Source organism: Calidris pugnax, unplaced genomic scaffold (assembly GCF_001431845.1).
Source record: "Calidris pugnax isolate Ruff unplaced genomic scaffold, ASM143184v1 scaffold123, whole genome shotgun sequence".
Taxonomy (NCBI): Eukaryota; Metazoa; Chordata; class Aves; order Charadriiformes; family Scolopacidae; genus Calidris; species Calidris pugnax.
Genome location: NW_015090876.1, coordinates 1,758,832 through 1,786,137, shown reverse-complemented (window position 1 = coordinate 1,786,137; position 27,306 = coordinate 1,758,832). Strand labels below are relative to the sequence as shown.

Sequence of the window (27,306 nt, the reverse complement as noted above, 5' to 3'; positions counted from 1 at the left end):
CCCCCTTCCCTCGCTAATTATATTTCCTCCCTGGAGATCAGACAATCTTTTGCCCCAGTCAAGCACAGGTAGTAGCTGTAACTCCCGAAGCAAGAGATAAGTCCTAATTATATTTGTATTTAAACAACGTGGTGCTTACTCCAGAAAGGAGAGAGGCAGCAGATGCCACTGGCTCTGACTGGTGGCTCTGTGCAGGCTGAGTGGTGCTGCTGGGACCTGGGGCTCTCACATGCTGGTGGGTGCTTTGGTGGATGTCACCAGCTGTACCTCACCTTGGAGCCATCTCCTGGAGCTGACTGCTCTTCCTAGAGGTCTATGCACAAACCTCTTCCTGGTGCAAACAGGGAAAAGGTGAATGGGTGGTAGAAAAGCCATCTCCATCTCCCTCAGTGATGCTCTGACTCCATGGTCTCTGCACCATCCCTCAGTCCTCACAGCCAGCTACGAGGAGCCTTCAGGGATGTCCATGAGGGATCATGACATGGTCATGAATGGTCAAAGCAGCTTTTTGACACCCATTTCATGTGTGCAGCAACAAGACCTTTGTACTCCCCCATTGCCTGGACTGGAAGGCACGGCCTTTTACTTCAAGGGACCCAATCACACAGGCTCCAAGTAGAACATCTTTTGAAACAACCAGAGACTCTAATAAATAAAATAAAATGAAGAGATTTAATGCCAGTTATAGATTGTGGGTACCCACAGAAGAGGACAGGAGTGACTGTGCCACCCCACGCCGGCTGCACCGTGTGTCTGAGGGACAACGTGCCGCATCTGCCTAGAACCAAAACACGGCTTATATCTCCAACCTGCTCACTGCAGAACATCCTGAAAAGCTTCTCAAACCCCCCACGGATGGCAATATCCTGCACCCGGGTGAGGGGGACTGAGAAATTTGAAAGATGGAGTGAGCTGGAGCACAGCCCTGGGGCCATTTAGCAGCAGGGTCGGGAATAAGAATCCAGGAGGGGGTTGCTCATGTCCCCTCCCTCTGCTTTATCCATTATTTGATGGTGTTTTCATCTCGTGGTGCATAAACACAGTCCCGTCAGCCCACACAGCCCTCTGTAAGCTGTTCAAACACAGCAGCAGGCAGACACCAACCTCCTCCTCTCCTGAGACCCTCCATGGGGAGAACGGGCACAGCCAGCAACGAGAACAACTCTTCTCCAGCAAACTGCCATCAGGCAGGTACTGGGAGCACGGGGAGAGGTAAAAAAATGGAATAAGGTTTTTATTGCAGTAGGTAAGTCAGCCAGGGTCTGCTTTGCCTCCTGTGACACGGTGGCAGTCTCTGTGTTGGGTGCTGGGTCACCTGGCAATGCCACGTGGCACGAGGTCCTACACCACACATCCCTCCAGGGCCACACATGGTGCTACACCAGCCCCGATGCTCTGGGTTAATTAAATTCTCATCGGTGACCTCTGCTCCGTGTGGGTGCACTTGACTCTCCCTAGAAAGCACAGACTGTCTCTGCCATTTCATTAAATATGAGATATTTTAATGAAGGGAAAAAGGGATTTGGAGTGAGGTGAATCGCAAACTAATTTAAAAAAAAGAAAAGAGGTGTATTCCAGTAATTTGGCTACTTATTGTTATTGCAGAAGCCGTGGAAACATGCTGAGGTCCTTCAGCTGGGATGGCTACTGCGTCCTGTTGCCTGGATGAGGCCACGAGCAGCACCATCAGTGATGGTGGTTGAAATCACAGCCAGAGTTTGTGGGAATAACTTGAAAACTGCCTTTTTCAAGTGCCTGGCTCCTTTGCCAAGAGAGGGGGAGTGCAGAGGGAGAGGCAGAGCTCAGGGCAGCAACTGGGGGGAGGGAAATCGGGGGGTACAGCCCCAGCACCACCATCTCCTTGGGGTGCAATGGAGCACGGGGAAGGGAAAGGCAAATGCAACTTGGTGGCCAGGAGCTGATGGTGACAAAGCAAACAGGGAAAAGCAAAGGAACAGCCTGAATCTCAGATGGCATGTACGAGCCAACCTCACATTTTCTGCCCCAAAACAGGCCTTACTTTTCAAAGTGAGGGGCTGCGTGTGTGCCCCATGGCATAACCCATCAGTCACTCCAGCAGAGAGGAAAGCCTCAACTCATCCCTGTGACCCGCTGCAAGACAAATCTCTGACCCTTCATAGGGCTTCACATGTTCCATCCTCCCACCAGTCAGGAAAGACTCAGTCACCGGAATAATTCTCCAGCATCATCAGCATTAATTACCTGCAGGGCTGGGTCTGCCCTGGCAGACTCACAGGACAGCAGGGAACGGGAGCGAGCGGTGCCAACGCGCTGGAAACGGGTATCGTGCCAACAGGTACCAGGGGAGCGTGTTCCCCAGCCCAAAGCTGCTCTGCTGTCCCCACCAGCATGGGCTCCTTATCCTCACAACAATCTAGTGACACCAGCAGGAGCATCCTCCCCCTCGTACAGATGGGAAAGGGAAGCAGAGAAAGAGCATTAACTTTGCTCACTTGGAACAAGGCTTCAGCCCAACCTCCTGAAGACTTGGAGCAGCATCTTTTTGCTCCAAAATTCTGCAGTAAAAAGAAAACCTTCTGTTAGATCTCCCCCAGTTTCACTATTCTTGAGGTGATGGGTTTAATTTGGAAAAAAAATCACAGAATCTTCTAGGTTGGAAGGGACCTTAAAGATCATCTTGTCCAACCGTCAACCTCACTGACAAAAATAGACACCCACACAACAAACAAGGAGCATCACCATCACTAAACCAGACCTCCCAGCACTACAGCAACCCGTCTTTTGAACACCTCCAGGGATGGGGCCTCAACCCCCTCCCTGGGCAGCCCATTCCAAGGGCTGAGAACCCTTTCAGTGAAAAAATTTTTCCTAATATCCAGCCTGAACCTCCCCTGGCGTAACTTGAGGCCAAATACCCCAACCCTACCCTGCCCTAGGGGATAGGCAGTTATTTAGGGATGCTCAAGCAGCAGAACAGACACTATATTGGGAGAAAAAAGAGCAGAACAAGATGAAGACAGTAGCAAGAATTGAAGTTAGGTCCTAACGTGGAACAGGCTGCTACAACATCTGAAAGAAAACAATGCGTAGGACGTTTAAACACAGGATTTGAGGCTGTAACACCACAGATTGCTCAACAGCTCCTGTTTTAGAGCTGCTGATTAGTGCAACCCAAGATGGGTCCTTGCTGACCCTCCCAGGAATCCCAGCACAACCATCTGGCAGGAGAAAGCACCACACTCGGAAGGCAAGCGGGTGCTCCCGGACCTGAACAGAAATCACACCTCCAGCAACCACATGGGCAAACTGAAAACAAAATATAAAAATAAAATAACTTGTAATTAACAAGAACGAGGAGTTAACAGAGGCCCACAATCTCTAATCAATCTCTTGCTGCCTGGCCTGCTCCACCGATGAGCCCCATTGTTAGCTGTGATTGTGTGTGCAGGAGAGCGAGACGGCTGATAGGAGAATAGCACTCCATCAAAATTGTCATTGCTTTCTCCTCTCGAGACTCATCAAGGGTGAGGAGGAGGAGGAGAGGGGAGAAGATAGACATGCAAAAAGAAACAAACAGCTAGAACATGCTTCTCTGAGATACTCTGCTGGGTTCGAGGAGGAACTAAGTGGAACTGCAGGTACGCCGAGCACGGGGACTCGGATCCAGAGCTCCCAACAGTGCTGACAGCTTCAAGACCAAACAAGAGCACTCAGGGGAGTAGAAGTAATCCCCGTACTAACTGCTCTGCTTATAGGGAAATGTACATCCTTCATCAGTGTGCCCCGGCCAGACTGACACTGAGGTTGTGCTGGAAACTCAGACTGGGCTCTCTCTGCACATTTAACCACACAAGTTTCATCTCCCCCTTTCAGCCAGCAGTTTGTCAGCATCACTCTGTTGCAAAAACAGCCTCCGAGGTCTTTCTTACTCAGTCCAGCCTCATTTTCCTCCCCAAGAAAAGAGAATTAAAACTAGTGCTTCTTGTCCACAGAGTTGCCCTATCCCAGTTCACACACCCTGTCAGGATAGAAGCAACAGGGCAGAGGGGAACACGTGCGATTGAAGCAAAGGAAGACCAGGAAGGTAAAGGTAGTGTCTGTCCTTCCACTGCACCCTTCTTCCATGTACAAAGCCTTCAGCCCTTCCACCACCCCCACGTTCTGCCTCTGCACCCAGGGTGAACCCCACCAGCAAGTTTTCATATTGCCTTGAAGTTCGAGAGATCTGCAAAGCAGCTCTCGATGCAACTCCGTAAAGAGGTGTGCATCAAACAGAATGTCCGCACGCTGGTTGTTAATTTAACAGGTTGCAGAAAAGCTGCTGATTTTATGACCACATTACCAATTCAAGAGGACACCAATAAAAGTTTTATTTTGCAGCACGGAGCGCAAGCTATGTCATGATGCTTCTGGTTTTGTTTGCTGTCTGATATCCTGGGTATTCTCTTTCAAAGCATCAAACCTACCACCTTGGGGATGCTCCTCCATGAGCTACTGTGGGTGTGTGGGTTTCCAGAATTTATAATTCTGACAGAAAATAGTAACACAGGCAAGACCTGGAAGGAGACAGCATTCTGCACTCTGCAATACCGGGCTCTGAGTATATAGAAAATATCTGTCTAAAGGCAGTCTTTTGGGCAAGAATATTTATGAGTTCAGAAACATAACACCATTGTAACACTGGAAAGAGTTTGGCTGGTTTAACTTCCTCACCAACCAACTCAGACCCAAATAACTTATACACAAATTACTAAGGAATCTGAGCACGCCTTTCTGAGAAAGTAGAGGAACCTGAAATCAGAAAAAAATCTCAGACACCCCCAGATTTAATGTAGCTGTTACACAGGACCACATCAATTAACTTTTCAGTCCAGGACCCTACAAAGGATAATGACCAGCACCACATTCACGCCATGATGGGAGAAACAGGGAATAATCAAGCACAAATTCCTCTCCCTGAGCACTTCTTGCTCTCCTTTCTTCACTCCAGTCCTCCTTCCCAAGCATTTCCAGGGATGGAGTTGGACGTTGCCAGGTACGGCAGCATCAAAACCACATGTAGACACGACCCAGAAGATAAGCAGCACACAGGGGAGTTTTTCTCCTAACCTCTGCAGTAAGAGATTGCCTTTACACCTCAAAGCAGAGAGCTTTCCATGTCCCTACTTAAGTTAAATGTAAATATTTAATGTAAACTAGGTATTATTACGTGTCCACAAAGATTTCTTAACACTTCAGAAAACCTACTGAGCTCATACTCTCTGCAGCACCTTGAAGCCATAGGGTCTAAAAAATACAAAGATTTCCACTCTTTTCATTTTAAATTGATTGGCTTCAAATGTTTCAGCCAGAGCTGTCTCTTTGGGCACAAAAAAAAAAAAGAAAAAGTCCATGATTTAATTTCTCTCCACTGTTTGTTCATTTGCACAAGTGTCTCCAAATCATCTCCTCTTCAAATTTGACCAGTCTTTCTGTTTACCAAAAGACTTTCTTTGTCTGAAACCACTGTCATTGCCTTTCTAAAGACCTCATTTCCTGACTCTCACCCAGGATCTACCCACAGACAAGGGTAAACATCGTGACGAACTCGTGGTCGAGCAATGACATCCTGATTTCCCACCGCTTAATTCCAAGTTGGCAAAGCTGATTTTGAGGCTCCCCAGCAAAAGTTTGTTTGTTTTAGCAGATATGTTTAATGGATTGTCACAGGGGGAGTCAATGCAGTTCTTGGGATATCTCATGGGTGGCCTGGCCTACGACATCCCGGGTACCAGCTACACTTCCAAAATATCACACTGTCAATAGCTATAATGCATTACATCCCGCTCAAATATCATCAGAAGCTAAACTGCTGGTGAGGAATCTACAACACCGCTTTCCACAGCATTTAGAAAAAAAAAAAAAAAAAAAAGAGCTAACAAGCAAGAGCAAGCTGTGAAGCCCGAGATGCTCCTTGCTGCCTACGCGCTCGCACACGGAGGGGCTGAGAAATCACTGGAACATCCTTCAAGTTGATGAGCTCATCTGTTGCATCGATAGGAATCGCCAATAAATACCGATAGGGCTTCATTGAAATTCACTGCTCATTTATGGATGCAGTCATTTATAGTCACAGCACGGCACTGCGATTAACCCTTTCATTGAAGCAGTAATTCCAATTAATATGAACTGGCTGGACACGTACAACATGCAGATAATAAGCTCTGCTACAATAACAACATACGTTGGTCGGGAAAACCAAGCACATCTTTCATCTTCATTTAGCTTTGAAGGGGTTACATTACAGTAGCTCCTATTGCATCCCTGCTATTGAAGCCTTGCTGAAAATTAAATGCCACCAGCAGAGCTAAAGAAATATGCTCTAAAGTTTACAGGCAAACTACAGAAGCTTGTAAAGTGCCAGGGGACTTCGCTGGTTTAATTATATAGACCCTGTTCTATAAATTGCTGGAATGGAATAAATACAAATAGCATTCCCTGCTTTGTGACCTCTTTGGGTTAATGAAATGCACACAAACACCCACAGTCTGTTATGGCTCAGAAATTCCACAGCACAAACACAGAACCTCGCTGGAAGCTGTAGTCAGGATTCAAGCCTTGGTACGTGCACAAGAACCAGCTGCCTGGACCCAGCAAGGAAATAATGTGTTGTTTCTATTCCACTGCTATTCTAAGCTGCAGACGGTGGGAATTGTCCACGATTTACCCAACAGGGAGAAAGACACTGAGATTTTGTTGTTCAGGCTCTAATTAGCAAATCTGCTTCTCTTCTCATGCAAAAAAGTGTTTGAGGTAAGAGAGGCTGAGGAATTCCATCAATCACTAAGCAATCCAGCCTTGGCTTTGGGAAACACAAGATCTTGGAATGTTGCTGCTCTACCTGGTGACACTCACCCCCATGCTCTGGACATACTTGGGAATAAAGACTTGAGTGAAGAAGAGACAGCAAGAAAAGCGTTTAGGGAGCAGAATCCTTATTTGATTGCTCATTCTCTTGCATGTAAGTTATTTCTATTGCTGTGACATGAAGGAGAATTTGATCCTCCTGGAGACAAGCTACTGAGAAACCAGCCAGCTCTTGTTCACATGGTCAGCACGCAATTTTCTCATGTTTTCCTAACTTTCTCCAAGCACATCATCTCTCCTACAGCTGCCAGATGTACTGCCTGGACAGGGCATCCAACAGACACCTCCAGGAGTGTGCTGAAGTTTCATTCACTAAACATTTAATGCTACAGGTGAGAGCACAGGCTTCTGGAGGTCTTAGAGCATTGCACCACCTCAGTAGAGAAATGTTTTCAGGATTCGAGGACAGTACCTTAAAACCAACAGAGTTCTCCTCCTCCCTGGACATCGAGCTCTCTTTTCTTGCTCCCATTTCTCCCAGTTTCTCCCAGAGACTTCATAAGGCCAAGAAATACAACTGTTTTGGGGATATTTTCCTAGCTTTACTCAGGATCCTAGGCACTGTCTTATATTTACCCTCACTTGCTTTATTCAGTGGCCTTTTTTCCTCAGGTTCTGAAGTTGCAGAACAGGAAAATGTTACGCAAAGAAACGGGACTTGCAGGAACCCACACGTGGTGCACAGCAGGAGGGCTGCAGAAACAGGAACTCCTTCAGGTCCTGTTGTAGAGTCCCCTCCTGTACCAAACACCTCCAGACCCCTCCTCCTTCTCATAAATGAGACTCACACCAAGGAAACCAGTCTGATTTTAAGCACCAGTTACATTTGCCACCGGGAAGAACAAACTTCTCCCACTGACCTGTAAACTTGGGCTGTTGACACTTGAACCAACGTAAAGATGGAACTTAACAGCTCGGTGACTCCAATGTCACACCTCAGCTCTCTAATGTATCACCCCAACTGGGACAGTTGGAAGGTAACGCAGAAGAAAAACAGCACCCATCAAGCCAGAACCCAACCTGAGACCACCCAGCAAGACCAATAAAGGTATCAGACTGAGAGAAGACAGACTGTTATTGCTGCTCGTCTCTGCTGTTCACATAAATGGCACTTCACACGCACAAGGATGAGTTGCTGCTCAAAAGGGATTCCAATTTACATAAAGAGAAGATGATGACACGCAGACAAGGCAGAGGATCGCAAAGACAGTAAGGACATATATCTCAGTGAAGTAAGGATGAAACCTTGATGGTTACATAAGGTTTTACTGCCACACCATATATAACCGATAACATAAAAAGGTGAAGTGCAAGGCCAGCTGCCTTAGGTACTGCACACTGACAGTCTCTTCTCTTTACTCCTAAATTTGATATATAAGTGGGAGACCAAACGCCAAACCTTCCAAGGTAATTTTTTTAAAAGAAGAAAGGATCTTTACTTTACTTAGCCCAAACGCCAAACCTTCCAAGGTAATTTTTTAAAAGAAGAAAGGATCTTTACTTCCCTCATCAGGAACACCCTGTCACGTAGCAGGGGGACAGTGATTTTCTAAGTCAAAGCACGGAGAAAAAGCAAATATATTCTGAAACGCTGAAAACCACAAAGCCAAAGCAGCAGGTGCAGCGAGGAAGGCGCCGACCTACCTTAAAGAGCAGGCAGTCCCCTTGGTGCTCGGCGTAGATGGAGGTGAGGCGATACTGGTTCTCGGTCGTGATGTCAATCTGGTACCCCGTCAGCGTGTAGCACACCTTGCGGAACTCCTGGATCTTGGTCTGGAAAACTTCTTTCAGACGCTGGTTTTTCAATTCTGCACTTTCCACTTGCTTCTTCAGCTCTGTGTAGGGGAAGAAAATGGGTACTTCATTATACATCCGCCAGGAAAAAACCTGTGCTGCATTTACAGTGCTGGACAAAGTAAGTGAATTGGAAAGGTTAATTAAATTTTTTAAAAGTGAATTAAGCAGGCAGAGTAAAGACACAGGGAAGCTGGATCCCTCTCCTCCTGGTCCCAGCGGACCAAAAGATAATAAACTGGGGAATAAGGAAAACAGGCGTGTCTTGCTGGGATGGGTTTTTCTTTTGCTCAGCCAGCCTTTTAACAACATGCTACAAAAATTCAAAGCTAGAGCATCCTTTCCTCCCTGCCCATCTTATTTTCTCCATGGAAGCCAAGAGTGGGGTGTTACACTACCGGAAGCAAGAAAGTGGAAAAACAGTGAGAAATATGGCTCTGTGTGGCCACATCAGGGGGAAGCTGCCTATAAGGGAAATCTGCTCCAACGTACTCTTGATTTGACAGTGAGTGCTTTGATCTCAAATCGACACACTGCTTCGGAATCCCTTCAGACCCGGGAAGGGGCTTTTCTTGTGAAAAAACCCCTCTCAGCATTTGCCACCCGAACTGGACCAGTCCCTGGAAGAGCGGTCCTGGGAGACCACCTGCCACTCACCCTCTGTTTTATTGCTACAGAGGGAGCTGCCAGCCCTGTGAATCCTTCAAGAGGATACACAACAATTACCATGAATCTTTCACCCAAGGTGCCTTCCGAGTAATTAAACCTCGATTTATCCCCCCATTAATTACAGAGATTGGCTTTACTTTAATATACACTAGAGATGTCTCCCAAGTCAGCCTGTTTTATCAACACTGCAGTCTGGGGCTGGAAAAAAATACCCTGACTCTTTGTAACAGCAAACAAATAGACTTGCTCACTCAGATAACTCCTTGTCATTCTGCACTGTGATCAGAGACATAATTGCAGCACATGTAGGCCATATATCTTTATTTTAGCTCGTCCCAGGTCCGGCACCAGGATAGCACAAACTTTGGTGCAAGGTGAGTGCTTGAGTAGGAAGGAAGGATTTTGGCCAGGCTTATACAGCCCACGCTGGAGTATTGTTGTTTTCCAAACAAGCTGGAAAAGTTTTTGCTCAAGTATTTGCCAAAAAGTGTTTCCATCACCCTCCCAAGCGTGGTGCTGGAAGCACGTAGGACAGTAGCTGCGAGGCCAAGGACTTGCCTGTGATTCACCTCTGAGCAGCTGCCAGCACCAGGAGAACTCAAGTCTCCTCTTATCTCCTGTGCTGCTTTGGTTTGGTGCTCCGGGTGGGACAAAGGGATAATTCAACGTGTTAACTTAAAGTGCCTTAAAATGCCACAGAGGATGCCCCTGCTCAAAAGTATGGTGGGACAAAGGGATAATTCAACGTGTTAAGTTAAAGTGCCTTAAATGCCACAGAGGATGCCCCTGCTCAGAAGTACTTTGGCCTTAATCCAATTCAGCTTAATCCCCAGGCAAGGACAGGAACTCTTTAACGGTTAAAGAGAACTACATGTCCCTTTACTTCTGAATGAGAGCATCCACACAGGGAGAGTTAACACCAGCCAACTCCTTACCTTCGGTTCATTCAGTTCCACCTTCCTGAGCAGCTTGTGGAAACGGTGTATGAGCAAAGTATTTCCTTCACTCCGAGTCTCCCCCCAGCTTTACCTCGCTCTATCAAGGGGAACAAGCCAGTCTTGGGGAACATCACATGCTGGTTTGTTCATTAAAACACTGCTACACAGAGAAACCCCCAACTGCTGGGGGATGCAAAGTAAAAAGAACATCCAAACCCCACTTATGAGCCCGAAGGGTGGTGGGTTACATACCCCCTCTTCCCATGAGTTGGGAAAGGCCATGTCCCTCCTGACCACCCACCTTCCCATTCCTACCAAACTCACCACCACACAATTAACTCAACCCTTCCTTGGATTGTTACAACCTCTTCCCCATCATCCCAGCTGGGTCTGGGCCTCTGATTAATTAAGTAATCAGCCTCTGAAATCAGGAGGTTAATTGGCAGCTCTGACCTCAATATTCTCACAGTCTTCATTCAGCTACGGAACTATTAAGGACAAAATCCTATATATGAAAGTAAAAATTCAGTGACCACATTGCAGTGGTAAATAATATTTCACCACTGTCAGAGAGCACTGCCTTTAATATATTGCACATGTCCAACAGCGATATTTTTTTTTCCTAACAAATGCAGCCTAGCCTTGGAAAAGTAAATCTGCCTTTCCCCACCGCGTCATGGAGGCTGCCTTTCCTGACTTTTATAACCTTGGAGGTGGATGGCACCCTAATTCATGAACTCCTCCAGCAGCTTTCGTTATTCATGAAGAGTTAGCGCCTTCTCCACTGTTTTCTCTCTCCGACTTGGTGCTGCTGATGGCCACGGTGAGCACCTCGCTCCCCTTGGGCTGCAGCCTCATCACCCACCCAACGGTGCTGGCCTTGTTGGACTGCACCCTGAGCATCCAGAAGAGCAATTAAATGATGGCAACGCTTCCCTCTGCTACCCTCAGGCTGAAAAAGGGAAAAAAAAAAAAATAATATCTGACTACAATCGTCTTCTATGCGAGAAATCTTGAGTTTTTCAGTTTAACTGAAGGACTAGCAAGCCTTCACTCCTGACAGCGTGCCCTTGCCACCTCCTGGACCTCCTTCCAGCGCCTGCGGCAGTTTTGGTGCATTACTGCACCAGCTAAAGGAATTCACCTGCTTTAAAAAAACCATTATCTCCCCATTAGAGGTGCCTTGTGCCAGGCACTGAGCTCAGTAACTGCTCCTACAGATGCAGCTGAAGGCGCCAGCAGCTGAAGGGATGGGATAAAGCCTTCTCATCCCCTCCCTGGCTCCAGCAGCAACTCCCCAACAGTGTTTCTTTCCTGGCACAGCCTGGGGACAGGGCAGGAAAAAATCACAAGCAGGTACAGGGACGTGATAGGAATTAAGTTTCCACCTGTCCCCAGCAAAAGGTCTGTTGAACCCTGACTTCGGGTAAAACAGGGATTGCTCTTCCTTCACACCCCATTAAGTTGCAGACCTCAGTACTTCAGCCACAGCAGCTGCTGATGCCCACCTCCTGCGGCATTTATTTATCCCGTGGAAACAATTCAGGTTGGGGCTATTCCCAGATTATCTCAGACACAGCTCAGGACTGTGCCCACTCCCCTGCTGTACCTTGAGGGTTTTGCCAACACAACCAAGGAGCCACCTTGTGAGGAGAGTAACTTGGCAGGGAGGTAACCCAAGGCTAGAGAAACGTAGGATGGGGTCCCACCTCTGAAACAAAGCCACCTGAGACACCTTAGAGCATCCTTCACAGCTTCCCACTACAATTCTGCAGGACAGAGGTTTCCTACAGGTTCAGTGTCACACCAGCCAGTCCTGGGCCAACGTCTCTGAGACTTCAGGGTGTCTAAAGTGTCATGAGATGCCTACATTTACAGACAGGACACCTCTGTAGCCTCTCTGCACCACGGCTCTGCCCATGCATGACCCTGGCACTGCAGGTTCCCTGCACCCAGGGAACAGCACAAGCACTGGCTTGGGGACAGTAATTAATCTTTCTAATATTCTCCCCCCCACCAAAAAAGTGAAGATGTTAAGCTAAGAGGCAGCTCATTGTTTGCTCTGCATCTCAATTCAAAGAATTGATGGCACTAATTCTTAAGCCTCACCTAATACCGCTAATTCCCGCCAAATTTCTAGCACTGTCAGGAAAAAAATGGATTTAAAAGCCCCCCCCTTGCACAGAGTGCAATTCAGTGTGTTTCAGAGCAGTGCTCAAGGCCCAGCCGTGGTGGGCACTGAGCAGAGGGACATCCTTTTGGGACTGGTGGAGGAGCATTAACAGAGCAGGTCTCTGAAAACAGCGTTGCTGCTTCCACCCGTTTTATCTACCACCTGCAGAACGATGAGCATTTTGATCCTTTAAGATCTTTCACAACATTTGGAGATTTAGGTTTAATTGGATCTTTAAACGGCAGCATTTGAGCACCAGAATCCCTGTATTTAGCACTCACGTGAGGTCCCATTTTTGACTACAAGGGGCTACAAAGATGAGGGACCTGGAGCATCTCTCTTATGAGGAAAGGCTGAGGGGGGATATGATCAACACCTTAAAGGGTGGGTGTCAAGAGGATGGGGCCAGTCTTTTTTCGGTGGTGCCCAGGGACAGGACAAGGGGAAACGGGCACAAACCTGAATATAAGAAGTTCCATCTCAACATGAGGAGGAACTTCTTTGCTGTGAGGGTGGCAGAGCCCTGGCAGAGGCTGCCCAGGGAGGTGGTGGAGTCTCCTTCTCTGGAGACATTCAAACCCCACCTGGACACGTTCCTGTGGGACCTGCTCTGGGTGGACCTGCTCTGGCAGGGGGTTGGACTAGATGATCTCCAGAGGTCCCTGCCAACCCTGTATCATTCTGTGACTCTGTCACACTTTGCAGACATCAGGTGAGTGAAGGTGCTGGTGGGCTCTGCAGAAGTAAGGGATGGGGAAGAATCCCACCACAAACATCCCTTGTCCCAGGGAAGGGATGCCGAAGCATCCCTCACTGAAGTGTTAATGAAACAAATAAGAACTGAGAAAATAAGTGTAAGATTTGGCAGGCTACGCCTTGGGCAGGGATAACGACTGGCTGTTTACTTTGCCTGGAAAAAAAAAATAATAAAGGAGGAGCACAGAAAGAAAAAGAAAATATTTGGAAATCATCTGCCCTATCTCCTTTGTATTCAGGCCAGGAGTATGCCCAAAAAGTTACCTGTCCTGAAAAGTTTGATGGGGGGAAAAAAATCCTCACTGAAAAAAAAAAAACCCCAAATCATTAACCTGTTACAAAATTAATACTGCCAAATGATTAACTTCTCCCTAATGATGCTGCTTCTTGAAACACCTTGTATTTTCACACACTTATATCAACTTTAATGAATAATTCAGACTATTTTTGATAAATAAATAAAATATGAGCTGGGCTTTTTTGGTCTCATATCGAAAATGTCATTGCTTTTTATTCCATTGCTTTTAGACTCCTTACATCTGCAAATGTTCACAGCTGCCTAGAAATACCACAGCTTTGGCTCCTGCTCCGAGTTCAGCCGGGTCAATCAATAGCAATAGCAGTCTCTACACCAAAGAAAACTAAATCCACGCTTAACCTTTTCCCCAGGGAAAGGGGAGGAAACAATGTAGCTCTCAGCATGCCAAAAGTGGCATGAAATTAAATGTACCACTAGTCTTTTTTTCCGGGAAAACACAAATTTGTTCTGCCCGTCCTGAAAGATGCCACAAGCCATGTAGCTGCGTTAATTCAGTTGCGATCCCGGCTAATACATCTCTCTCTCAGAAAGGCCTGAAGGCACCTTCTAACTCCCCATTAAAGGTTACTTGCCCTCAGTAACGTGTTTTGGGGTCGCTACCTCCAACACACACAGGATAAAGTATTTACACATGAATTCCTGGCCCTGGCAGGATGCCTCAGACCGATGCCACCCAACATTGCTATGGAGAATACTGTATTTTTTACCAAACCCTGGTCTACTTAGGCTGAAAGTGGTGGTGGAGGGTGTCAGCCTGGAGAAGAGAAGGCTCCAGGGAGACCTCAGAGCCCCTTCCAGTCCCTAAAGGGGGCTCCAGGAAAGCTGGGGAGGGACTCTGGATCAGGGAGGGGAGCCATAGGAGGAAGGGGGACAGTGTTAAACTGAAAGAGGGAAGATTTAGATTAGATACTAGGAAGAACTTTGGTGTGAGGGTGATGAGAGCCTGGCCCAGGTTGCCCAGAGAAGCTGTGGCTGCCCCATCCCTGGAGGGGTTCAAGGGCAGGTTGGAGGGGGCTTGGAGCAACCTGGTCTGGTGGGAGGTGTCCCTGCCCAGGGCAGGGGGTGGCACTGGATGGTCTTTAAGGTCCCTTCCCACCCAAACCATTAAGTAATTCTATGATTCTGTGGATAAAAAACATAAGGGAAATGTTCTAAGTGGAGATTTCTTGGGCAGTGCAGGAGCTGGAGCTGGCCATGGCAGTGGAGACCTTTGCTTGGAACGTGCTGCCTTTGCAAACCCTTTCCTGAGCTGCTGGAAGGACAATCTGATGGTGGAGGGGGGGACTGGGGGGTGCATTGAACCATATGGTGCACACACAGTTTAAAAATAAACCAGTGTTGACTGATCAAATAAATACCACTTTGGTTTAAAATTGAACAGCCGGCGCAGTCTGTTGAATACAAAACTGTTTTTTACCTTCAAGAAAAGTTGTAATTCGTGGTTGTAATGTCACAAATTGCAAGTTTTGCAAAGAAGAATTGGAGACTGCCAGACCATGGTGGGGAGAGCACGGTGTGGGGCTGCTGCACCAGCCAGGTCCCTGGTTCCCCTGCTCACCCGGGGCGTAAAACACACCCATAAAATCTAGCAAAGCGAATTTTATTTCTCAATAGCAATGCTCATAAACTTGCCTACATCAGAAAATGCTCGGCTCCTCTTCTGTTAGCCTTTATTTAATATGATACAATTTATTTTTTATATTGTGTCCTTCACAGAATATCACAGAACTCTTTTCAAAAAAGACACGGTTCCTCATAAACCAAAGCTGGAAGAGGAAACTTCAGCTCGGGGTTTGAAAAGGGGAAGGACTGGAAGGGTTTTGGGTGCAGAGTTGGATGGGAAGGACTGGGAACAGGACTGAGCCCTGGCAGATGAACCCCCACCAAGCAAAAGGCTTTCCCAGGGATCTCACTTCTTAGAGCTTCCTCTGCCGGCAGATGAACCCCCACCAAGCAAAAGGCTCCCCCAGGGATCCCACTTCTTAGAGCTTCCTCTGCCTTCTCCTCCTCCTGGGCAAAGCTGTCTGGGACTGGGGGAAGGCAGGAGCCAAGTGGGCTTTTGGAAGCCCAGCTCAGTTCCTCAGTCACCCCTGTGGCATGTCCACGATGCAATCAGTGAAGGCAGCACAGGGTTTGTAAAGTGACCCTGGGTGGCTTTAAAATCCCCAGCTGAAACGATGTGAAACAGAACTCATTGGGGATGATGATATTCACCCCAGATGCAGGAGGAATTAACCTCAGGAGAGCTTTCTCCAAGGTGGACATCACCAATTAGTACGAGATGGCACAAACCATTTGGAAGTTGGGATTGTCATAAATGGTGAACCAACCAGGAAGACATCTCCCTCCACCCCCCACAAATGATGACTAAAGTTTTGGAGCCACATTTCTCTTCCACATGGCAATTACAGACCAATGGCGCTTCCCAAAACAAAGCAATGTCAGCCAGAGCTAGTCATTATGCAAAATATAACCTCACCTTGAAATTATAAATACCCTGCATCAGTTCAGTTTACAGGAAAGCAGTTACCTTCTGCTTGTAGAACAAGCCAGCAAATATTAGGCATAAATCTTCCAGTCCACCTGTTTTCCAGGTAATCTAGTTTGGAGTTATCAAAAAAAACTCCCATCACTGGAGCTTTCAATGGGCTGCAGTTCAGGGAATTCTGGTAGAAGAACAGGAACTCGACTTGTATGGCTTCTCAGAGGAAGGAGAATCACTTCTCCACTGGGCTGGTCCCAAGAAAGAGTGGCTTTGAAACCGCTCGAGTGTCTAATGTAAGAATTAATCCTAGGGACTATATAATTAACAAATACAATGCGCATTGTTAATTACACGGGGTGGTCTGTAGAAGCATCTAATTGGTGAGTTTATCCCCTGCCTGATCCCCTCACCTGAACCCTGCCCATTATCTGGTTTCCACTGGCACATCCCTACTATTACGACCCAAAACACCGGACGCTACTGAGACCTCCCCAACAGCACCCACCAGCTGCTATTAAAACAAACACGGAAAAACGGCTCCAGAAATATTTGTTTGCTCCTTCTCAAAGTGAAGATTATTTGCAGGAGTTATCCTCATTCATAATGCAGGGTGGACAACATCCAGTTGTGCATTAGAAAGTGCTTTAAAGTTTATTATCTGATGATCAGAAATATTTGTTTGCTCCTTCTCAAAGTGAAGATTATTTGCAGGAGTTATCCTCATTCATAATGCAGGGTGGACAACATCCAATTGTGCATTAGAGAGTGCTTTAAAGTTTATTATCTGAAGTTGAGCGAGGCTACGAACAGCAGCTTTTCACCACCAGCAAGAGATGGATTTCAAGGTTTCCCTGGAGCAGGGCTGTTTTGCTCTTACTCCAGGAGCCTTCTAAGCTCAAATTCTGATGTTGAGACTCATGGAAAGACTTTGACACTCAGTGATAGCATCCAAGATTATGTTACTTACAGTATCCTGTCCCCCTCTGTCCCCTGTACTGCCAAGTCTGTGCTCCCAACACAAAGATACCCCAAGCTTTGCTGGCAGATGGATCTAAATATAGAATTAATAAACACCAAAAGAGACTCCTATTTCTAAAACAGCTCATCAAATAATTATGTGGCGTAAGACAAGAGTCCGAGATGGGACAGTGCACCACACGGTCATCTTTTACTTCTTATTTGGGATGCACAGACCCAACTCTAAACCCTGACTATTCGCAGGGTGGCTGTAAATCAGAACATGGGACCGCATTGGACTAAATCCCTTCCTACCCAGGAGCTGCCTCTCTCCTTGACAGGCATCACAACACCATTACCAGCTCCAGAAGTCACTTTTTTTCTTTTTTTTTTTTTTGAGACAAAGCCCAGTGCCCCTGTCCCTAGGTACAAGAGCTTTGCTGAAAGGTCAGCCTGCCCTTTCATTTGTTTGCCCGGGCCGGGCTAATGGAAGCGCTGCTGCTGTGCGCAGCACGGCCGGGACGAAGGCACACGGCTTCAGCCAGCCAGCAGGGACCAAAACACAATCACACCCCAACAGATAAAGGCAAGGCTCTGCAGCACACCACCTGATTTGTGTTTTTAATGGCAGAACATCGAGGAGTTTGTTTTAGGGCTTTTGTTCCAAAGGAAACTAAGCTCTAAAAAGCCTCCACTCGCTCCTTCTATTCAATCCTTTTCTTTTTTTTTTTTCCCCCTGTTTATCCCCCTTAATAGTGTTTTGAAGTGTTGGCACTGCAAACATATTGCTCTTGGCCTGAAAGCACTCTGGACGCCAACTACTCAAACCTTCCCCAGATCCTTCTTTTCGCTCTTCATGCTCCTGCAGCAGGTCCCAAAGGCACTTATTCCGCTCAAAAATCACACCAGACATTTCCTCTCTGCTCTCTTTGGAGTGCCCCGGACCTCCTCTCCCAGGACAGCAGGTCCTGCCCTATTTTTATTGGCATATTTTTCACGTTCTACTTCGTTTTCTGGTGGCCACTTTATGAAAACAATCCTTTAAAGATCATCGTGCCGGAGCCGCACGAAACGCTGGTTCAGCGCGGAGCAGAACAGCAACAGGGGAAAAAGGGCTTTCAAATAACAAAACTGCAGGAATGTGACACAGACATAAAGACAAGCAATCTTTTTTCCCTGGAGCATGAAAGATGTTTGGAAACAGAGCCATCTCCTGGATAACCAGGCCTTCAATCACATTATTTCAGCCTCTGGAGCTCCTATTTCCATCACAGGAGTCTGTAGTGTTGTTATGGAGAGGGAGGGTTATTTCCCTCAACTTCATGCTAATGTTCTTGGAGGAAGAGGCAAAGGCTTGAAGCCTCCAACCAAACCCCACAAACTCTCCCAAAACCAAGAGGGCCAGCAAAATTATCCCTGGGCAGGCAGATGGCAACTGTAACATCTCTCTCAGTTCAAGAGCCGAGTCTCGTTTCCCAATTCTGAATTATTCAGCACGTGCTAACTTCCAAACCAGTTCGGTTTTAAATTTTTAAATATTTAATAATTGGGTATTAAATATTCATGCAATTTTATTAGAAATTTTGGAAGATGGGCACTGAGGTTCTAATAGTTAGGTTCATCATTGGGACTGACTGGCTACTCGGAGACACTTTCTAGCTAAAGAAGGAAGAAGAAAAAAAAAAGGCAAACCAAGTATTTATGGATGTCTCAGGCTCTAGATTGCAAGACACCACAGGTACCTGTACCATTCATTTTCCCAAAAAAATCACCTCTTCATGAAAGAGCTGAGAAACCTACACTGGGAACATGCTGGAAAGCCCTCAGCTACAGTTAGGAGAGTCTTTAAGAGTTTCATTTCAGTGTTATAAAGATGTCCATCTCAGTTTAGCGTATCTGACGGGCAAAGGGACACCTGAGCAGCCTTTGTCTACAGGACCCACGAGAAAACCAAGGAATGGGTCTCTGTTGTGATTCTGGGCATACACAGAGAAAGTTAAGCTCAAGACACATGTGAAAGGAGACAAATTCTTCTCTTTTCCTGATGCCTACTCAGAGGACGCCATGGGATTTATAGCTTCCCCTGAGCTGGTCTGACAACTTGGATTCATTAAATATCCATGTTTCTCTCCATGCAGCTCCTGCAGACCATGTTTTCTTCTTTCCTATCCCCTCCTTTTAAGTAGATGACATCTCTTTAACCCTGATCCATGCTGAGAGCGAGCCCATGTTCCTGTCCCTCTGCATTATGAGCGTGTATTCCCTACCGCGCTGGAAATTGTATGGTTTACACAAAAGATGACACATAAGACCTGGAATTATATGCAAATGAACAGATCCGTTCCTCACTTCTTACCATTACAACTCTGACTTCCCAACAACCACATGGGGTAATTTCTGCACCAGCTTTCAAACAAAGGGCATCTCTGTGTTATTAACATCTCACCATGGCGAGCAGTTTGTCACCTTTCACAAAAATGATCTGAAAAGACACCAGCAATTATTCCTAAGGAGATTATTGGGTGGCTACGTCCCAGCACAGCAGCTGGAAGCTGAAGTGACATAATATTCACTGGGAAAACTCCTTTTTCAAGTCAAGAGAACATGGAACAGATTAAAAAATGAACTAAGTTGGAAACAAGCCCAAAACTAGAGGAAGAGTCAGGCTTGTTACCTTCAATTTTGCTCATATCTACACCAGCAGTAGGAGCACATTTTCAGGAGAACACTAAAAGCTCCTGATTATGACAGAAGATGACAGGACATTAACTTCGGAGTCTTATCCTGGGAAGGAGCTTGGTATGTTATAAATTAAAGACCCTGAGGAGGAACCTCTTCCAGCTGATTTCTAGGTCTTGTACATTTGGTTCTTCCGACACTTTTTAAGCACTGAGGACTAAGCATCTGCAAGACAGACAAGTGTTCTCTTCCTGGGGTTTCTGTAAAATTCCTGGTTGTATCTTACAACAGGACCCAAGAACCAACATCTGCTTGGCCAATGTTCATGAGTGAAGTGGGGGAAGGAGCAGAATTTCTAATTTCAAGTAATCAGTTACTGGTGGGTCTCAGACAGAAATGAGTATGTAGGTCTATGCCTGTACAAGAAGGACCAAGGGATCCAGTCACCCCAATTTCTTCAGCAGTGGGCAAAACGGTGTTGGAGAAGGTGATGTTCTCCCAGGTGTCCTTTGCGGACAGGTCATTTCTAGTTACATATCAAAGTGATATTAAAAAAATCAAACCACCAACCTAACAGTCTGTCCTTGGAGATGAACACAAATTTTTTATGAAGTGAAATACTTTTGCTAGTGCTGAACTAGTTTATTATATTCACCTGTGTGAAAAATGCTTTTCATTACTTTGATGGAAGCCTCTCCGAAACATCAACACCCCTGGTTAGAGATCTCTGCTTTGAAGCCAAAGCACAGGAAAATCTGGGCAAATTTCCTCCTTGTGACAATGGCAAAGACAGAACTCTCACTGTGCTTTTTGGGTGCTTATCATCAACAACTCTAAGCTCAGTCTTTTCATACAACCTATAAACACATTTAAAAAATCATGAGCTCTGCCCATTTTGAGTCCAGAAAACATCTGTACAGCACATAAGGGTCTGAAATGGAACCTTTAGTACCTTTCTTTCCTCACCAGCATTTTTATAAGTTTCTCTACATCATCTGGGAGGTATAATCCAGAGCCAGACAGCACATCACTACCACACAGCCATACAGTACCTTCCACAAGCAGAGGACAACAAAGCCAATATTTAGAATAACGCAGGCAGGGGACAGAACAGATCCACGAGGAGGCGAGGACACGCAGTGACTTTCTAGACTTAACATACAGTGGAATTCATAATAAATAATAAAAGAAAGGGAGTAGGAACAAGATTTTCAGAGAGAGAGAAAAAGAACACAGAAAACATTTCAGGATTGAGTCAAGCACTCTGAAATACAGAGAACAAAAACCAAATAAAATAGTAAGTCTTGGAAGAATGAGAAAACAATGAGAGATGGGGAAAATAGAGTCAGGTCACAGCCCCCCAGAAGGCTATATGGACATACCTGCTAAAAGCAACACCTTCTGTAGATCCTTAGAACTCTGGACAAAGGCAGACTGAAACCATTTTAAGCAAAGGATCCAGACCAATCACCAAGCAGGTTAAAATCAGTACCAATTTAATTCTTTTAATTCTTCTCAGCTGAGGAACAAGCAGGAGTAGTGACTGATTTCACACCTGCATGTTCAAACTCCCTTAAGCAAGGTGATCAGGATCACCTGGGAAGGCTTCAAATCACAAAAGAATACTCATGGATAGATCTAATAAGACAGAGGGCCTTTTTTTTTTTCCTAAGAAAGAGATATTGTAATGGCCTCTAAGCCTTTTTGTGGCAGCAGTAAAAAACCAAATGACAGATTTGTGCTACGATGTAGAAGGCTCAGTATCTCTGTCTTCGAAGGAAGGTCACTGAGACTCTAGTGAAGGGACTCAAGAGCTTGAGAGTTTAAAACAAAAGCTTTTGGCACAATTTTGACTCCAAATAATAGTAATAATGAAATTCTCCGACAAAGGGGGGTTGGGTGGAGAAAAAGGGTGAGAGAAGTATAAACAAATTCTTAATGAAAATCTCATTTAGCAGTTTTTTTGGATGTGCTTAAGAATTCCACCGAGGTCACCATTCTGGAGAGATGACAAACTCCTGGGATAAAGGCTGGAAAATCCTGGTAGTCGTGTCACATTTAGCAAGTCAAAGATATGTTTGTATAAGGCTGTAGAGGGCTAAATCCATTTTACATGCTGTATGTATTATTAATTTCTGACAGTGGGCTTAGAAAAACCTAATTCGCTGGAATACGAGCTCCCTTTGAGCAGAGGGAAGCCTTTTCAAAACTCATCTTTTATTGACTGAGTCATTTTTGAGTCAATCTGTCTGCTTTCGGCAAGACAAGAGTTTTAAATCTTCTCTCTTTTTTTTCCTCCTTTTTGAGTCGTGGCAAGTCTATTAAAACCTGCTAATGTATGCAGCAAGGCCTCTGATTTGAAATGTAATGAATTCTTCAGATAGTGGCAGATTAGGGGGAAAAGATGATAGAAACAGCCAGAGACGCCAAAAAAAGAACTCTCCAGAAAAAGAGGAGGAGAAGGGTGAGAGAGAACGAGAAAGATTAACCCTTTTTACCCAGAAGAAGAAAAATCTTTTAAGCTCCATTAATAGAAGCAGTTAAAAAGCAGGAGTGGAAGAGGCAGAGCATCTTCAGGCTTGCCTGGGGCTGAACGAGACAAAGAATAAATGAATCTTTCCTCCTAGACTCTCTTGTAAGATTAGGTAATTCCCTAAGTGAAAAATGAATAACTTAGAGAAAATTAGCTCCATCCATATAAATAAGCCTTCATATTCCAAACTCGTCACCCAGAGCTTCCCAGGCGAATGCCCTGAAACATTTCTGCTGTTGTGTAACAGATGGTTTCCTCCTCCCCCCTTCCTTGGTTTGGTTCCAACCGCAGTATCTTTCAGGTGATCTTGTTTTAGCACAAAAATGAGCATTTTGGGTGTAAATCATCAATCCTGTTAGGGAAAGGGATGCTTGGCAGTTTTATTGTACTTGGCATCTTTGAAGTGCCGGACAAACATTAGAGAGTTGCACAAACGAGAGATTAGTGCTGTCTCCATTTCACAGAGAGAGGAGCCGAGGAGAAGAAAGTCAAGGAGATGCTGCTTAATTCCACAGCACTGATCTGGTGACAGCCTGGGCTGAGGAGGCAGAATCTGCTGAATCACAGCACAGACCTGGGATATCTTCCTCTTCAACAGGAAAATTCACAGCTCAGCCTTAAATTTGATGGCTTTAGACAAAAAAAAAGAGTTAGTTCTATAATAAAGTTCTAATGAAACCAAATCTTAGAGAAAACAGTCTGATGGAGCAGAGGTGACCCAGGGGGTTATAATTAATCTATAACTGATGCAGGTGAGTAAATAGGTGGGACTGAGGAGCTGGCCTTGTCAACCTAATGCCCCTTCGCTAATGACAGGTGTTGAAATGTTTTAACAATTGAGAAATCCCAAATAACAGAGACAAAATCCTTCAATTTAACATGCAGCAGAGGTATCTGAGTCCATGCGCGTCTTGAAGGAGAGACTGTCTTTCCCTACAGATGCAGGGCACTCAGCCCTCTATCACACAAGTCAAAATACAAAAGGCAAAAAAAGAGGAAAGTTTAAAGAAGCACAAAGTTAGCTCAAAAGCTGCTGGAGGCCCAGAGGCTGTGGAAAGCAAGAAGGACCCGGAAAAAACAGCAACAAGAAAGTCTTTGCAGTGGGATGCAGGACGCAGGTAAAAGCCTTATCTTGGAGGCCAGCAAGCTCTGGGAGTCAGCCTGGCTTTTCAAATCACTCCCAGGTATTGTCTGCTTTTCCTGGCAGAAACACGTTTTTTCCCCACCCTGGAGAACAGCAGTGACTCTCTGCTTGTGCCCACTCTCTCCTGAACTCCATCCATCCCTTCATGTGATTGTCCCCAATGGAGAAACCACCTTTTCCCACCCGTTCATTTGCTTCATCTGATGCGAGATGAGAGCTGTGACAGTCACCGGAGGGGACCAATGGAGAAACCACCTTTTCCCACCCGTTTGTTTCCTTCACAGCCCTGATGCGAGATGAGAGCTGCGATAGTCACCAGAGGTGGACTGTTACACCTCCACGTATCAGTGCTTCTGCAAAGAAGAAGAGGTGACGCTGGCTTTTCTGTACGTGGAAAAACCCTGACCTTTAGCTTGATCCCAACCTCTGATTCCATACCTGGCGCTCACCCCCTGCATCAGTAACCAGCCAGAGGTTATGGTATGAGCACGCTGTGCTGCGCATCTACCATTTGTCACAGAAGATAAGAAACTCAGACCTGGCCTGTTATAGAAAAGGCAAAGTGTTTTCCCAGCAGAGCATTTGTATTTGGGGACGAGGGCACAAACCAGGACGGTGGTGTCAGCCCTCGTCCCACAGGGATGTGGCCGTTCTGCCCCCTCTGCTCTCATGTTCAAGAGACACTTCTCGCTCCTCATCATAAGGAAGCTCCTGTGTGGCACTGAGCAGTTACTGTACTTCACGCTCGCACCGTGGATGCATTTAGTGCTGGATGCAGCAATCCCTGGGCACCTCTCCCACAGCTGTGAAGTTTACAGAGCACTTTGGGAGTCCCGAGGGGCTGCCACGCTCACTGCAGGGAGCCCTGCCGGCCCCAACCGCTGCACCCGGGCTCAGCCCAACCCACAACATCCCCCTGTACTCGGCACTGGTGAGGCCCCACCTTGAGTACTGTGTCCAGTTTTGGGCCCCCTACCACAAAAAAGACATCGAGGTGCTGGAGCGGGTCCAGAGAAGGGCAACAAAGATGGTGAGGGGTCTGGAGCACAAGTCTTATGAGGAGAGGCTGAGGGAGCTGGGGTTATTCAGCCTGGAGAAGAGGAGGCTGAGGGGAGACCTTATTGCTCTCTACAACTCCCTGAAAGGAGGGTGTAGAGAGGTGGGGGTCGGTCTCTTCTCTCAAGTCACAGGCGACAGGACAAGAGGAAATGGCCTCAAGTTACACCAGGGGAGGTTCAGGCTGGATATTAGGATAAATTTTTTCACTGAAAGGGTTCTCAGCCATTGGAATGGGCTGCCCAGGGAGGTGGTTGAGGCCCCATCCCTGGAGGTGTTCAAAAGACAGGTTGATGTGGTGCTGGGAGGTATGGTTTAGTGATGATGCTCCTTGTTTGTTGTGTGGGTGTCTATTTTTGTCAGTTAGGTTGATGGTTGGACAAGATGATCTTTAAGGTCCCTTCCAACCTAGAAGATTCTATGATTCTGTGATCTCTACTTTTCTTTTTCAACTTTTTCTTTTTCAACGTGCATTCACCCTACACAGCCCCTGGACGCCTCCTTCCTGCCCTGTCTGTTTGGAAGCTCATCCTTCTTCTTGGCATTGCTTGAACTCTTCCATCTCTCTAACTCCTGCGAGCTCTGAGGCAAACCCTGCCCCGGTGCAGGACCCCGTGTGTTTGAAATAAGGTCAGCCAAGACACCGACATCCATCATACCCAGTCATCAAAGAGCATATTTCAGTGTAGGAGAAGAGCATACCATCTCAGTAACCTTGAGACCTCTTGGTCTCCAACGTCCATGCCCAGGGAGCGAGCGCACAGAGAAATCTGCTCTCACATTCCAGCCTTCCAGGAGAAGGATTTCTTTATTTTGGTTCTGGTTCAGAGAAGGTTTCACTCTCTGCTGCTGAGAACTCTTCCCGTTGGGGCCGATGACACCCAGTGACACGGGGACCCCGCTGCTGGGGCAGGCCGGCCAGAGGTTTAGGAAAAATATATGTTGAGGGACAAGCGAGGAAAAGGAACAAATGGTACACACCAAAAGGTCTCTGCGCATGGGACGTGCAAGTAACGAAAAATGGATTTACCCAACTCGGCTAAATCAATGAATTAGCTCCGTGCTCGAAGAAAAAGTTATCATTAAAGGCTGCACTATTCAGTAGCTCACTCTACCTCTGAGAGAAGTCTGCAAAAATCCTCTGGCATTATCCCTAGCCTTATAGATTTTTTCTTTTCATCTGAGGCTCAGAGTGGGGATTACCCATTAAGGTGCAGTGGCCAAATCACATTCAATCTGTTCTCTGTTAAAACAAAAAAAATAAAAAAAAAGCTTTGGTCTTTCTTGTCCTCTTCCATCTCATTCCCTTCCCATGTCCACATCAAAACCATTTACCTCTAACTTTTAACAGGTGCACAAGTCCTGAATACCAAGAGGACGCGGGGGATGACACCTAAATAACGATACTCCTCCGTCCCACAGGCTGCATCCTGCTTTTCAGCACCAAAGAAGAAGAGTTTGTTTAAAATCTTCATCTACTTCTAAACCCAGTAAGGGTAGAGTTGGCAACGGCCACTCAGCACTGGCTGATTTTGACCTGTGGTTTCCATGATTCCATCCCACTTCTGGGAAGAGTGAGGCTCCCAGCGGGGATGGCAGCGCTGTGAGGGTGAGAGCATCCCTAAAACATCTGCAGTGGCAACATCTGGCCACCCTGGCAGCACCAGCTGGAGCAGATGTGCTCAGCCAGGGCTCATGGAACGGATGGAGAGCCAGCTCCGAGCCCTGCCAGTCCCACCACCGCTCCTGCCACCCCAGGGGGACCCCAACCCAGCGGGCACGGGAGTTACTAAGTGCAGCCAGGTAAGGTAATAAAAGCAAAAGCAAGACAAAAGAAATACCTTCCCAGGCAGGTGAAGCACTAAACCACAGGCAACTAAAATGCTTTTCACCACATCGAGTTTTTATAGAAATGTGTTTGCTTTTTCTCAACCGCAGAAGTCAGAGACTGTAAACATCTGCTCCTCCACGCGGTCTCTCTCCCACAATGTTTTGATTTAGGTACTTTCCTGTAATGTTTGCAACTTAAACACACCCGAATGGTGCCAAGGCTTCTGAAACAGTAAAAAGGGATTGGAGTCATTGGAAAAGGGAAAAGTTAATAATCCCAAAGTCATTAAAACAAACTTAGGAGAACCTCTGGAGCTGGAGCATTCCAAAGCAGAAGAACTCAAATCATCTTGAAAGCATCTTTCCAGTAAAACTAAAATGACCCATCTTTCAACATGAGACCTATTACAGTTTCTTGACCCTTTGGATATTAAAATCTTCCTTATGGGACAGCCACGTGTCAGTTATAACATCAAAATATTTTAGTTGGCAGGCATTATCAACAGTTGCTTCCCAAAGCTAGTGAGCCGGGAGCAAGGCATGGCTGCTGTACTCTCACTGCTTATTTATTCTGCTGCTCTATTGATTTTATTTATTTGTGTTAGAATTCCAAAACAAAAGAAGTCAATTATGGCTTACTGGGAATTATAAAGAACTTGTGTAATTTGGCTTCTGATTTAGTTATCAACACAAGTAGACGTGCTGCACTAAGAAGTAAAAGATAAAGCCATAAAACAAGGTCTGCATTATTTGCAGCCGCTCAGAGTGAATAAAATATTAGAGAAAAGCTAAAGAGATTTTTATTAATGCTTTAGATGACTTAGAAAAAAGTCACTTAATCATAACATTGTAAACAAGGAAGTTCTACAGCAGTATTTAAAAATACCTGAAATTGTTTCAGGAGCCCCATTGATTTGAATTAGGCAGCTGCGTAATCACAGGGGCTGCAATTTTAATGAACATTTCGACAGGAAATGTAGAGCTGATTATATATATCAAAACAGGAAAGATCCAAATGCTGCAGCTCCTCTTTTTTTTTTTTTTTTTTTCTTTTTTTGTTTTTTTTCCCCGGGGGTGAACCCCAA

At 46.0% G+C, this 27,306-nt stretch overlaps 1 protein-coding gene across 1 annotated transcript in view; it reads right to left on the bottom strand.

The window, feature by feature from the left end:
- The window catches only part of MAD1L1 (MAD1 mitotic arrest deficient-like 1 (yeast)), a 412,943-nt gene that overhangs the window by 86,962 nt on the left and 298,675 nt on the right, over nt 1–27,306 (bottom strand). Inside the window, exon 17 of the mRNA XM_014946202.1 lies at nt 8,533–8,723. Within this exon, the coding sequence (XP_014801688.1) occupies nt 8,533–8,723 (191 nt within the window). The remainder of the gene's footprint in view (nt 1–8,532; nt 8,724–27,306) is intronic.